The 15,928-nt window shown below is 27.6% G+C and overlaps 1 protein-coding gene across 2 annotated transcripts; it reads left to right on the top strand.

The window, feature by feature from the left end:
- Nucleotides 1–6,644, top strand: LOC136075289 (uncharacterized). 2 transcript variants are annotated; one of them, XM_065787921.1, is made up of 9 exons: nt 1–3,267; nt 3,370–3,635; nt 3,749–3,789; nt 3,953–4,116; nt 4,474–4,567; nt 4,828–4,931; nt 5,019–5,230; nt 5,369–5,516; nt 6,243–6,644. In XM_065787921.1, exons 2-7 carry the CDS (start codon nt 3,626–3,628, stop codon nt 5,047–5,049), a joined length of 444 nt encoding a protein of 147 aa, XP_065643993.1. In that variant the 5' UTR covers nt 1–3,267; nt 3,370–3,625; the 3' UTR covers nt 5,050–5,230; nt 5,369–5,516; nt 6,243–6,644. The 2 variants fall into 2 exon arrangements, with proteins under 2 accessions (XP_065643993.1, XP_065643994.1); XM_065787922.1 differs by lacking the exon at nt 1–3,267 and having other exon boundaries at nt 3,496–3,635; nt 4,817–4,931.
- The last annotated feature ends 9,284 nt before the right edge of the window (nt 6,645–15,928 follow it).

Raw genomic sequence — 15,928 nt, 5'->3', positions numbered from 1 at the left:
CAAGTACACACTCGCGGAAAGTGTGGACTTGAATTTCCACACTAAATGTAGAGGCCGTAATTTGCACAATTCTGTGGATTTGTGATTCTGAAAAAATATGAATTCCTACTAAATCTTTGCACAGTGTGCACAATTTGCACACTTTTGTGGGGGAAAAAAAGCGCGATACACGCATGCGTAATTAAAATGATCGCTCCATGTAGAGAAGATTTTATCAAGCATTAGAAGCATATTATTAAAACGCACATTAGAATCTATATTTACATTCTATCTATAGTAGTGAATTCATAAATATAAATTTTGATTGTATTGACTAAGCATTTTTCAGAATGTATGCATGTTATCTTTGTAATACAAGTTTTAGTAATATATCTCAGTTAAGGGTTCATTTGCAGCGACATAAAGACAACGGACAATTGTGTATACCAATATATTGTCGCCAAGAAAATTGTAAAAGTTCTTTTACTGTTTTGTTTAATTTTCTTCGTCATCTGATTTCTTATCACCAAAAAAACACTGACGTCAATCGTGAAGTAGTTTTATTTGAAGGTGAAACCCAAGTAGATATTTTGTGTAACTCTACAGTCAGCTCTGCACTTTGCGCAAACCACCTAATAGATGGTTCTACCAGTAGTCTGAATCCAGTGTCTTCTGTGAACTCTTTAGATTTTTTAATTGATGTTAAAACCGAAGGAGCATCACTTGTCACTCAACTTCGTGCTAATAGCAGTATACCTTATGGTATCATTCCTACAATTATCCAATCATGTAACAATATGACAAGATCATTTTCAAGTTATTTTAAAGAAGAACTTAATAGCTTTACTTTATTTCAGAACAACAGTTATGTAGAAGCTTTCTTGCTTAATAAATGCAGACCTGGGGTGTTAAGTGACTTTTCTGATGGAAGCCGTTTTAGGGAGCATTACCTTTTTAGTGATGTCTCTAAAACTTCAATTATGCTCCAATTGTTTTATGATGGCTTAGGTGTAACAAATCCACTTAGAAGTCAAGGTTCTGTACATAACATTGGTGTTTTTTATTACACTATCAAAAACCAGTATTCAACTCATGTTTTGGTAATGTTCATTTGTTAGCAATGGGCTATACTCATGATATTGCAATTTATGGATATGGACCAATTTTAGAAAAATTTGTATCTGAAATAAAGGAGTTAAGCACTCTTGGATTAAATGGAATATATCCGGAATTTAGGAAATCATACAATTTATGCAAGTCTTTGTCAAGTTACTTGTGATAATTTGGCTCTCAATAGTTTATTTGGGTTTATTGAATCTTTTTCAGCCAGTTATTTTTGAACAATTTGCTATGCAACTAAAGACGATATTCAGACAAAATTTGAAGAAGAACTGTTTGAGAAGTGTACTGTTGATAGCCACAAAACAGATCTCGCTAACTTGAAAGCAAGTAGATTGAGCAATGAAAGCAATACAGCTAAATCAAAAATCCATTTTAGAGGTGTTAAGACTGAATGTCCACTTAATAAAATAAAAGGCTTTCATGTTACTGATAACTGGTGTCTGGATATTATGCATACTTTATTGGAGGGTGTTCTACTTGTTGAGTTAGGTTGTATTTTTCATGGTTTATGTGTGCTTGACAAGTGTCTAACCTTATCTGAAATAAATAAAGCTATGTGTTTATTTTGGGGTAAAATAACTGTTGAAAAGAATCATAAGCCTGTACAAATTTTAAAAATACATGAACCAGGTCATGTACTTGCACCATCAATGAAAGCAGTACAGTGCTGGGCTCTGCTTAAGTATTTGCCACTAGCAGTAGGAAAAACTGTTCCTCCCAAAAATAAACACTGGAAATTTCTGCTTCACTTGTCCCATTTAGTCGATTTGATATTTGCACCAAACTTTACACATGAAATGTCTGTTTATATGAAACATGTTATTTCTGATCATCTATCAATGTTTGTAAGTTATACTGTAGCGAAGAAGTTAGGTTGTGTCCTAAGCATCATTTTCTTGTACATCTGCCAACCATTATTATGAAATCTGGTCCACTTGTTGGCATGAGTTGTATGCGGTATGAACTCAAAAATTTATTTTTTAAGAGATGTGCACACATTGTATGTAATTTTACAAACATTTGTTACACTCTAGCGAACAGACATCAGCAGCAGGCTTTGGAAACTCAACTATCTAATAAACATATTCACAATGTTGTAACCGTGGTTAAGTACATCATTGTACCTACTTATTCACATCCTTATCTTAATGCCATTCAGAATTCACTGTGTTTTAACTCATGTGAAGAAGTTGCTGTTTCAAAGACATATGTTGCAAGTGTTGTATAAAAACAAGGTCATTTTATTGTTGTCTGTGTAGATATGGATACTGGGTTACCGATATTCGGAAGAATTTTTTGTTTTATTTCATGTGCAAATTACAATCAAAGTGTTATGTGTGATGGGAAGAATATTGACGAGTGGCATTTAGTTCTAGAAATAGTAAAAACAGAAAATTTCACTTATCACCTTCATTCTTATGAAGTTATATATCCTTCTCAGCCTGTTTATGAGATTTTGAAACTTAATGATTTACTTGATTATCACCCACTTCACTGTCATTCTTTGTTAAGTAGTTCTGAAAAAAGGTTCTTCATTAGAATGCTTTATCACATTTTTTAATGTTTTCTTATGTAATACATAATATATTGTGAAAATAGAATACACCCTGCAGTTGTTTAATATGACTCTTAAAATCTACATTTTGAACTTTTTCAATGTAATTCTGTATTTATTTATTTACTATTAGATTTTTTAGTTGATAAGTTTTACTCAAACTATCAGGTAATTTTGGAGACACTTTGTCAGCTGAGAATCAAGAGGCTGTATGTTCATTTTTTTGTTTTTCCCAGTAAATTGAGTTTCAAGTTTTAATTTGTAAAAACATTCTTCCAGAAAGATTCACTAAATATTTGAATATTTCATAAAATTTTATTATTCTTGTGACTAAATTTAGTTGACACACATGCAGTAGTTGACAAAGCCCATGGATTGTTGAACATTTAGTGATAAAAAACTGGAAAAATACAAAATGTGGATACAGCCTCTTGGTTCTTGGTTGACGACTTTACAAGTTCTAACCTTTTTCAGCACGCCTATGTTAATGTGACAAGATCATATTTTAGATTTTAGTTTATATTTTGTTAAAATAATGAGTCTTATCAGCACATTGGAATCTATACTGGATTTGTTGATTCTTCCTAGTGAAGTACAACAAAGTTTATTCGGTATGTTTAATTTTCAGGTCTATTTTAATTTTTTTTTTGAAAGTTTGTCTTAATCAATAAAAATAATTTAAAGTTATTTTGATGATATAATATTTTATTTAGAATCTGGATTTACTTTAAGTTCATTCTTATTAGCCACAGAAGATGATCTTGTTCAACTAGGATTTAGAATGGCAGAGAGAAGGTTACTTCAGGCATGGATTCGAAGTTAAATAAATTTATCACAAACCATTCCATTAAAGCCCAAACCATCTGTCAGTGAATGCACTCCCCCACAGTGCTCATCGAGTAGTATTGGAGCTTATTCAGCTTTATCCAGTAACAATGACTGCTCTGCTACTACAGCTACAAGTTCAATATGTTTCAAGGTTAGTTTTGACGAATTAAAAATGACTTAACTAAAAAATATGTGTAATTTAAATTCTAGTCAAAATAAGCTAGTTTAAAATTTTTAATTTTAATATTGATGCTTTCATGCTAGGTTTGATGGTTTTCTATAATGACAAGATGACTTATAAAAAAGTATTATGTATTATAATAAGTTAATATCTTAAATCTCTATCATTAGTTATGTTGCATTTTTATAATTTTATTGAAAATATTTTTCTTATTTTTTCTTTTTTATTTCTTACTAACACAATTAAATATTATGTTACATACATTTCGATTTCATTAATTTTTTTAGAACTTAAGAGTAGATGATATTCTCTCCAAGCAGACGCAACAACATGTTCCTATCTGTGGTCAGTTATTGACAGAGAAGTCAAAGGCTGGAGGTCTTATTACCAAAGCCGAAATGTTATTTTTTACTAAAGTTTGTGGGCGTTATTTAATGAACAATTGTATTGAGTAAGTATGATAAGTCAGAAGTAAGTCAATAAGTAAGTAAGCCAGAAGACTATTATAACTTAAAGTAAAAAGTAAAGAAAGTTTAATATTTAATAAACATTTTATTAACAGAGAGAAACAGAATATATTGAGTAAAATAAGTTCTTTATTTAACTGAAAACTTTGTGACTAACTAGGGAAGAGTTTTTCTATAAGTTTACTTTAATTTTTTTGTTTGTTTTAAGGAAACTTATGGAATAACTATACTAATGAAATAAATTGAATTTGCATTCAATTAAATTCACTTTTATTCATATAAGAAAAACCTCATGTTGTTCAATAGAATAATAGTTTAAATCATTTTTTTATATATTACAGAAAAGATAGACCAACTCCAACTGAGAAGCAGGACATGTCTAAGTCAATTGTTGATTGTTTTCCTACTTTGCATAATGGTACAGCTAGTGGCTATGTGAGTAATAAACTTGTTATATTAAATTGTAGCAGTAAGAGTGTAAATTGTAAGTGTCATGTGAGACTGTGAGACTGTAAGTGTAACAGTAAGTGTTAAATGTAAGACTCTAGGTAATATTGTAAGAGTTATTGTGTATTATGTAACAATGTTGCAGTGTAACACTAATATTGTAAGTGTAATACTGTAACACCGTTACACTGTAAGTTTAACACTGTACAATATTATATTGTAAGTGTTAGACTATAGATTTTTTTTAGGGATACTTCTTTGATAGAAAATTATTTACTGGAAAGCTTCGAAGCAGACGGTCAAATTGTAAAGACATAGCAACACAATGGAAACATTCACCACCAAGCATAAAGTAAATATTTTACTTTAATAATAAGCTTATTTTACTTTAAACAGTAAATAAATTTTTTTTTCTTGCTTTTTTTATTCCTTTAACTAGAAGTCTTGTCAACAAGTCTTGTCAACAATGATGATGTTGAAAGTTCTATTCGGTTACTCCGTGAACAAAGACCAAATGTTCAAAACAAGTTAGAACTTAATCAACTTATGGAGGTGACGAGAGACCATCGGCGTGCATGGATTAATACAGCATCTCCATCAATCACAGAAATTGTTTGTCAGTATCCACGATTCCTTGACATGCCTGAAACAGTATGGTTTGTTTTTGTGCCTATTATGTTATATAATTTATTTTATTTATGAGAACAAACGCTATGACTTTTAGATAAACTAATAAAAAAATTTAATAAAATAAAACATTTTAAGTTTTACTATATTAAATATTTTCAGATTCTTAAAGAATTCCAGAGTATAAATTCTGTTGAGATGCGGCTGCATGTTCAGTGGCAAGGATATAAACTAGGAATACTAGAACATGCCCAATCAAAACCATTACTGATTCCCCTAATGTCTTGTTTAACAAATGAGTTGGATGAAGGTATATTTTAAGTATTTGTTAAGATTCAGCTCTATTTGCTTTTTGGTTGTTTTTTTTTCAATATTTTATTAGCTCTTTGCTTTTGAATTTATTTTAAGAATATTTTTTAATATGTTATTTTTTTGTAAATTATAACAAATTACTATTTAGACAAGAAAAGTATAGTTGCTGTAGAGTGTCTTGTTTGGCTGCTCCCAACGCATATATATATATATATATATATATATATATATATATATATATATATATATATATATATATATATATATATATATATATTATATATATATATATATATATATATATATATATATATTATATATATATATATATATGTATATATATATATATATATATATATATATATATATATATATATATATATATATATATATATATATATTATATATATATTATTATATATATATTATATATATATATATATGTATATATATATATATATATATATATATATATATATTTATATATATATATATATATATATATATATATATATATATATATATATATATATATATATATATATATATATACAGTAGACTCCCGGTTATTCAAACCTCCACAGGAAACAAGAATAACCGAAACTTCTAATAACGGAGTGCATGAGTCTGTTAGAAGAAAGCTCACAGAGAATAAAAATCGCTTTGAATAAGATTTAGATTTGTGTCTTAGCATAAAATTTCAGTTAAAATTGTCTCTTTGCAGGATGACACAATTGACAGTGCGTTAAAAATATTAGACGACAGAGGAGTAAAACAACCAATACTACTCTATGTATCTGGTCAATACTTTATCAAAGCAGACAACACTGTTATTACTTTGCCTTGTTGCAGTTGTTTTATAGAGGCTTTGGAGTATTTGTTTATGGCTTTTTATGTATTTGCAGTTGAATATCCGAACGAATTGAGATTTTTTTATGGATTTTTAGAAAGGGTTTTAAATATGAAATCAACTGTTCAAAGTTCGACCATTGCTGACTTGTTGAGACAATTAACTTTTGTTCAAAAATGTTAAAATTTATATAATTTTAAAAGATTGAAATATTTTTATTTGTATAGTTTCATTTTTTGTATTATTGTATTTGATAAGTTGGTTTAAACAAACTTTGATTCTAATTTTTTTATTTAAAGAATCAAAATTTATTTTCAAACGATTAACTGATGATTACTAAAATGGAGAAAATAATAAAAAAATCTATGGAGTAAATAATAGAGACGACACAATGAAAAAATGTCAAAATAAAAAAAAGTGAACAATGAAGTTGTATAATTTGTTTTATATTTACTTCTTTTTCTTTAAAAACGAGCGTATAAAGTAACCCTGAAAATTTTAAATAAAATAATAATAAATATTAATTTTTTTTTGAATATTGAATGAAAAAAAAAATGCAAATAATTAAAGAAACCTTCAGTTTTCACGACGTTATTTTAAAAGAATAAAATTTATTCTCAAAATTAGCGTGCGGATTAAAAAAAGAAAAAAGAGCGAATTAAAAACAATTATTTTATTTTTTTGAAAACAAACCCACAAGCAATCCAGTAGCCAATTTTAAATAAATAAATCCACGTGTTTGTTAAGGCTAACAATTGCACACAAGTGTGCACAATATGTCCACATTTGTGTCTAAGAGTGACAGCTAGACACCAGTGTGGAGTAAAGTGTGGAGTTTTACTCCACACTTTCCGCGAGTGTGTAACCAATCACAGATTGGCAGTAAAGATATACAAATATAAATCATAAATATATAGTTCGAAATATACGAAGTAAATAAAAATATAGTTGCTTACAACTCCGAGAATTGAATAAAATAAATACCAATTGCAACAATATAATAACGTGTACGTAAAAATAATCCGAGAAATATATCTCTATATTACTCCAATTAAAATAGAAAATACTATAAATAAAAATAAATCTGCTGATTTTTCGGAGGAGAGTTTAGATGTTTCACTATAAGTTTATTTACCACATTTCAAAATAATGTTAGTGTATAAATATGATAAAAACGAAATTTGTGCAAGATTGATAAAAAGATTTACTTATTTGTAGTTATATGAAGCTCGCGTACCTTTTTCTTAGACGTGTAATACACATAAAAAATCAGTTGCATACGTGGTATATATGTATGTGTTACACATATACCTTGTTATTAATTATACTTTTTTTTATCGGTTTGTATTAAAAGTTAAGTTACATTTATTTATTTCTTTATTCAAATTTAAAAAAATTCCTTACAGTTGTTTAATTGTAGTTGATTATTGTAGTTTTTAGCTTTTTTTTTTCTGAGAGTGTTCGTTCTTTAAGTTTAATAGTGATTCGTTTCTGAAAACTAATTTGTTATATAAGTAGGGACCACGATATGTAATTGAGAATTTTGAGAGTCTTGTTGTTTCAAAAGTTATCTTAAAGTTGCCTGTTGCTCTTATATTGTATTTATTTATATTGTTTTTAAAAAAGTGTGCTGTATGTATATATATACATATAATAATCCTGTAATAGACGTCTAAAATACGTTTGAATTTAAACGTTTTATGGATGTTTGTTCTAAACGTAAATATTTATTTGATTCTAAACGGATAATTGACCAAATCTAAACGTTTGTCGAAACGTTGTTTTGACGTTTCATAGACGTTCGTGTGTTTACTGGGTTAAAATATAAGGGTTAAAATTAATTTTATAAATGCACTTATAACTTTGCAGACTTGCACTTATAACTTTACAAAACCCTATAACTGACAGAAATGACTTGAGCATTTTACCTAACTTTATAACATCAACCAGCAATGTAATTTCCAATAATGAACCTATTCTACAACCTCAAAATATTCAACCTAAAAACTAGTCTAACTATGTCTTAATTGATCTTAATATAATTGTATAAATTCATCGAAAACAAAGTTCTATACTAGTAAAAAAGTTGCAAGTAAAGTTTCTGAAACGTCTTTTGATATAAATTTGCGTTCAGTAGTTGCGATGCTAGAAATCGAAAAAGGGCAAAGTGCATTAGAAAAACTATGTTGTTTTTTAAACTTACCACCTCCAATTCACCAAGCCTCATTTAATGATGTTCAAAATAAAATATTGCTGTCATATAAACATATTGCAACGCAATCAATGATTAATGCTGCTCTTGAGTTTAAAATGAGAGATGATACTGGAGTTTCAGAAATTACTGTTTCTTGCGAAGGTACATGGCAGAAACGAGGACATAACTCCTTAAATGGTATTGTAAATGTTATTGCAGTTGATACAGGAAAATGTCTTGACTATCGTGTTTATACAAAAAAATGTAAAGCTTGTGAAATCTGGGAGGATAAGTTTAACTCTGATGAATATGAAGAGTTAAAAATAACTGTCACCTTGATCACATCCTGGATCTACTGGATCTATGGAAGCAGCAGGACTTATTGAATGTTCTAATGACTCTATTTTAGAAAGAAAATTAAAGTAGATAAATTATCTTGGAGATGGTGACTTTAAAGCATTTTTAGACATTCAAAAACAGAATCCATATGATAGAAAAGAAATAGCCAAGCTTGAATGTGTAAGTCATATTCAAAAAAGAGTTAGAGCATAACTAAGAAAGTTAAAAGCAAATAATAAAAGCTTATTAAGTGATGGTAGAAAATTAGGGGGTGTTGGTCGTCTTACGGACAAAAATTGTTTTGAAATTGCGATTCTTCAATGTTGTGGCAAATCTGCTTAAGAACTAAAAGAAGCTATAGGATCTGTATTATTTCATTGCTCATCATTTTCTGATGTAAGACATGCTATGTGTCCTTAAACTAAGAATACTTGGAGCAAATACCAAGCAAATAAAATTAATAAAAAAAATGTTTATAAAGAATAACCTGGACTGCTTATTGTTATTAGAGACATAATTAAACCAGTATTCATAGATTTATCAGATGAAAGCTTGTTAAAAAATTGCCTTTATGGAAAAACTCAAAACAATAATGAAGCCTTGAATGCAATAATTTGGAAACGGTATCCAAAAGATGTTTATGTGGGGCAAACTGCTTTAGAGGTAGGTGCAGCATCACCTGTTTTTAATTTCAATAAAGGATTAGCTGGTATGCTAAATGTTTATTTAGAGCTTAGTGTAAATCCCGGAAAAAACTATATTACATTTTGCAATCAAAAAGATAGCCAAAAAAAAAATGTTGTTAAAAAAATCAACTGATGAGGTAAAGCAACGTCGGAAACAAATAAGGGCAAAACAAAAAGGTTATAGTGATCAAGATGAAGAAAGTGAAGGAATAGCTTATGGCTCTGAAGGAATGGCTTATGGCCATGGAAGTTATGGAAGTTTTTAATGATTTTACTATTTTTCAATTGATATAACTATTTCTTTTAAAAATTCAAATTTGATTACTATAATTTTTACTTTTTTAAAAAAACTTTTTTTAAGTTTGAAATTTTTATATTTTTCTTAACAAAGTACTAACCTCTTTATGGTACTTAAAAAATTAATTAAAACTCATTATAAACTTAGTTTATTAACATTGTTATTAGCTAATACATTGAAGAGTGATTAGAAATCTTTAGAAATAGAATCAGAGCTTATTTTATATCTTAACTTGTTTTTTTCGATGTTAATTTTTTTAAATTATTGTTTTCTCAGAACGACATTTTTGAGCACAGTGCAACACGGTGCGATAAATAACTTAAGAACTACTTGTTATGGTACTTTAAAATTTTGTGCAGTTGTAATAGTATATATGATTAACTCAATAAAGCAATAATTTTTTGATATCATTTTTTGGCAGAGTTATGGGCTCTTAAAGAGGGCTGTTTTGGGGTAAAACTTGACCCGTTAGTTGCATATATTGTATCTCCTTGGTGCTTTAAGCTAACTTTATAATTTTGCTTCCATTAATTCTTTAATATATTACAAGTAAACACTGAAAGTTTGAGTTTTATCGCACCTACCATTGTCTCAATATTTATAGCAGCGCCTTTTGACTTTTTTAGGTTTCACGAAACCCTTACATTTAAACCCAAATGTAAAATTTTGGGGTCCAAATGAAAAATTTTGATTTTTTTTTTAATGTTTTATGCAGTTTTTTAGTATTGTATGAAAAAATTAATATTGTTTGGTTAAAAAAAACGATTTTAGAATTTTGACCATACTACCACCTTAAACACAACTCAAGCGGATTAATATGTTATCTAATACTTATTCTTTTTAAAAGAAAAGGATATAAATGCAATTAAATAATAATTTAATTAATAAAACAGTTTATAATAGTAGGGAGTCTTGTCACGTGATATTTTATCCCGGGAAAAAAAAATACTTTGTTTTAATAAATCTAATCTAATAAATTATTTTTTTTTAATATTTTTGAAATTTTTATAAAATTTCATTTCTTTTGAGACCCATCATGATATGCTTTTAAATTACTTTTTTTTCAAAATATTAGGGACCCGTCTGATCTTTAAGGGTCTTGAGAAACCCCTAAAAATTCTTTTTATTTAAAAAATTTAGTAATAATTTATTACATTGAACACATATAGGGAATATCATCAGACATTTTCAAAAATTTTTTTTTTATGACATATAAATATATATATATATATATATATATATATATATATATATATATATATATATATATATATATATATATATATATGTATATATATATATAAATATTTATACTTATTTCTTATACTTCATACTATATGCCTAATATTTAATGGGTTCTTAATATTTTCAAAAGAAATTTCTTTAAAAATATGTCAACCTGGTATTCAATTGAAGCAAAATTATACAAAAATTTCAAAAATAACATTATTTCGAAAAAAAGTTGTTAATTTTAGTTTTAACACAAAATTTGGTTTTTTAACAAAAAATGAAAAAAATGCATTTTTTATGTTTTTTTATGACAATTTTGACAAATAATTTAAAATTTTTTCAAAATAAATATTATTTTTGAAATTTTTATATAATTTTGCTTCATTTGTGTACCAGGTTGACATATTTTTGAAAAACTTTTTTTCAAAAATATTAGGGACCCATTAAATATTCGAGGATCTTGAGGGACCCCTTAAAACATTTTTTATTCAAAAAAAATTGTAAACCTTGTATTTTTGTATTAGAAATAACAAATTTAGGGGGTGGGAGCAAATTCTTTTAAAAATGTTGCTTTTTGGGATACCCTAATATATATATATATATATATATATATATATATATATATATATATATATATATATATATATATATATATATATATATATATATATATATATATATATATATATATATATGTACATATATATATATATATATATATATATATATATATATATAAATTTATATACATATATTTATATAAAATTAGTAAAAGACTTTGAAATTAATTTAAATTAGTTAAATATTTTATTGATGATTAAATAAATACTTTAAATTTATTTAAAAATTTATATTTGTTCGCAATGATGACTGGAAAATCTATATTTATTTAAATGATCAATAAAAAAATTTATGATTGGTATTTGACATTAAAAGATACATCTTATGATGCAATATATTTTAGATGTTGCGTGGATTTCCAATGCACCGATGGATGACCAATGCACAGTGAATTGACTCATACAATCTAGTCGGACATAATTCAATTTAAGGAATCACTTAGTAAATAATCCTATGTAAATACTGAATACACTCTAGAGAAAAACCCCAAGTATTAAAGGGTGTACGCGTTTTTAAATGTTAAATCATTAGCGCTTAAGTGTCACTTAAAGATAAAACCATTTTTGTAAAAAAGTTAGCGGCAATTTTGCTGTGTAACAATAACTCATAAGTAACTTATTGTGAATAATAATTACCTCTGTTGTGATGAATTTTACTTTAGAGAGTATGTACTTTGTATTTTTCTTTAGTGAGTATGTGCTTTTTCAATAAAATACAATTTTATTGAAAATTTAATTAAATTAATTGGTATAAGTGATATTCTGTAGATTAAAAAAAAAACTATGGAGTCGTACATAAATAAGGTCATGTTTTAGGGGGAGGGGGGAGGGGGTTAGTAGTTTTGTGACGACTCGTACGGAACTTGTTACTAAAGTGTTACAATGTGTGACGGGGGAGGAGGGGGTCTAAAATGGTCAAAAGTCGTTTTTTCAATTTCAAAGTATGTAACTAATTTTTTCTAAATATGTAACAAATTTTATCCGGGCTAATTTTTTATATAGTATAACCACAACAATAAGGTGTCTAAATATAAAAATTTGGCTGCTCGCATCTGCCCGTTGTATTTTTGTTTAATTTTGTTTAGACCAAGTGTATTCTATTACAAAATTGGAGTTAATTGAAGAATGGTGGAAATATGCAAAGGAAGAACGAAATTCACTTTTGTGTGACTTTATTTTAAAAGACTATAATACAGAAGATGCGACTAGTGTTTCAAAAAGTAAAAAAGTACAATTAAAAATTACTAGCATATCCGCTAAATTTGCGGAAAAATGAAATGCAGCCAATAGAACTATGAATAACTTTTTAAATAAAAATAAAACTTGGTTAGAGGGCGATAATTTAGAATTTAAAATAAATTTGCATCGGTCATATGCTTCCACGACATCTGAAGGAACAATTTTATACTTCAGCACTTTATTGCCGACAAATTAAATTCATATTTTTAAAAGAAACACAGAAATTTATTAGAATAGAAACTATCAAAGTTTTCAAAGAAATTTCTAAACTTCTATGGGGTGTAGGGGATTTTAAACTTATTTTGAAACACAATCTGTAACTTCCCAGCAAGCAAAAGACGTCGTGTCAACGTCGAAGCAAAGTTGAAATTTTTGACGTCGGAACTTTCAACGTCGTTTCCACGTTGATTTACCGTTGATAAAGTAACAATATATATAATATATATATTTATATATATATATTAAGGTGACCATACGTTCGCGTTTGGCGCGTACAGTATGGTCAAGTTAATATATATATATGACGGTAGTTTGCGCGTTTGAGATTTGTACGCGCCTATATATTAAAAAAAAGCAAATAAAATTATTTCAAAAAATATTATTTAAATGACTTTTAATGTATGTATTATAATACAATATTTATTATAAATATTTAATATAATAAATGATAAAATATAATAAATAAATTTTCTAAAATATAGTTAAAAAACAAAATAAATAAAATTCCAATAAACGTAACGATAAAACACGAAACTAAATGTTTCTGTAAACATTTCTGTAAACATTTCTGTAAAACATTCTGTAAATATTTCTGTAAAAATTTCTGTAAACATTTACAAAAAAATATTTTAAAATTCCCGTTAGAGGAAAAAAAAATTACTTCGAAAGATTTTTCAACCACAACAAAAAAAATGCGCTCGTTTTACGCAAATTTTGTTTGCCTTGTAATGTCTTTTTTCCCTAATTATTGTAAATAACGCTTTGCGATTTATCTTAATAACAAGTTCATAAAAATAAGTGTTTATAAAAAAGTAATTTAAGGTTTTTATAACTATCTATTTGGGGTATGACAATTTTTCAACCCTGTATCCCCATACTCAATTTAGTGGAGTTTTTTTTGCAAAAACCAAGAAAATATCAAACATTTATACTATATCTCAAAAAAGTTCACCCCCCATTTAAAAACAAGATTTATGGAATATAAGAAATGTAATTTTGCAACACTTGTTCCAGTACTTTATAGAAAACCAATAAACATGAATAATTAAAATTATTTTACAGTGTATTTGAAAATAAGTATTTAATGTTAAGTTTTTCTATGCTATGACATAAAGGCACTAAATCTTGCATCACTTTTACTGCACGTTCTGCACATATATTTGACCCTTGTGTTGAAATTGGTGTTGGCTCTGTGGACCAAAATGTCTTCAACAATTTGAATGCTTTTGGATGCTCATTGCATGCTTCTAATAGATGAACAAAATCTGCAGGATTGAAGTAGTGATCACCAAACCATATATTACCCCATGAACCACAGATGAAGTTGCATGCTGCTTGAGCAGATTTTGATTCTTGATAGTCTGGTATTAGAATGTAAGCAAGTAGAACAAAAATTACTCTCAAGTTCCATCTTGAATTGCTTATAGCAGGAACTGATTTGAAATTCCCTTTTGGAAAGGTACCTGTGCTTTTGAACTTTTTATAACAAGCTATTAAGTGATACATGAAGTCCATGTCATCTCGCCAGCGTATCCAATTCACTTTTGTCAAAGGATCTCCGGTATTCTAAAGTAATAACTTCAGTTTCTTGTACTCTTGCCGTAATCTTGTCACATATGGGTAATGAAGATTTGGTTTTGTTGTTGATCTTTCAAAAAGGTCATTCGTGACATGTAAAATATGGCGGTGGCATCCTAAAAAAGAAGGTTTTTCTAGTCCAATGATTTTGAAATGTTTCTGTGACTGTGTTACTACACCAATTCTTGTTCCGATATTTACATATGTTGTATCAGATACAACCATTTTTACGGCTAGCCACAGCTCATATTCATCCAGCACAAGTTTTATCCCATTAAATATTGTTTCACCTTTTCCATTCATCAGCTCAAGAACAGCAAGTCGAACCTCTCTCTTTTCATATTTAAAAACAACTACTTGATGTTCCATTTTCTCTATGTGTTTTCTTCTACATCGTCAAACAAAATTACAAAGTTAATGAAGAGTTAGAGCTTTGGTCAAAATGAAAAAATATTTGCAATTCAAGAAGGAACAATTGCGTTCCACACAATCAAACACAATCTTAGCTGTAGAAGTGCTGATTGTACATCAAAGATAATTAAGAAATTTTATAATTCAAGATTTGCTTTTGCTCATACAAAATGTGAAGCAACATTTGTTAACGTGTTCAAGAAATATTGTGAAGCTAACTCAGAAATTGCTTTATTAAAAGTATTATATGTGTCAATTCTTTCTGATGCATCAAACCACAAGGACGTTAGAATGTATCCAACTTTGGGTCGTTATTTTAATGAAAAAGAGGGAGCGCAAATTCAGCTGATTAACATGGATTGTATAAATGGAGAAAAATCAAATATTTTATCAGAAGTTATGTTTAAATGCATTAGTGCTTACAATTATCTAATATTTTTAATAACAATATTTCTTCAAAAGTTTTGGCTATTTCTGCAGACAACACCAATACCAATTTCGGAGGTTTAAAACGAAACGGTAATAACAATTTTCACAAAAAGTTAATTGTTAAGCTAAACCGTGAAATCATTGGTATCGGTTGCAATTCTCATATTTTATCAAACGCAATAAACATTGCATGTGGTTGTTTATCTATTAATGTGGAGATAAGTAAGTAATATTTCTTCAAAAGTTTTGGCTATTTCTGCAGACAACACCAATACCAATTTCGCAGGTTTAAAACGAAACGGTAATAACAATTTTCA

The sequence above is a fragment of the Hydra vulgaris genome, chromosome 01, assembly GCF_038396675.1.
Source record: "Hydra vulgaris chromosome 01, alternate assembly HydraT2T_AEP".
Taxonomy (NCBI): domain Eukaryota; kingdom Metazoa; phylum Cnidaria; class Hydrozoa; order Anthoathecata; family Hydridae; genus Hydra; species Hydra vulgaris.
This window is presented reverse-complemented; position numbering and strand designations above follow the sequence as displayed.

Excerpts from the sequence above, each read along its gene's own strand:
- LOC136075289 (XM_065787921.1), top strand. Across the intron at positions 4,117-4,473 it reads TTAATGAACAATTGTATTGA|AAAAGATAGACCAACTCCAA; the intron begins GTAAGTATGATA and ends TATATATTACAG. Across the intron at positions 4,932-5,018 it reads CATTCACCACCAAGCATAAA|AAGTCTTGTCAACAAGTCTT; the intron begins GTAAATATTTTA and ends TCCTTTAACTAG.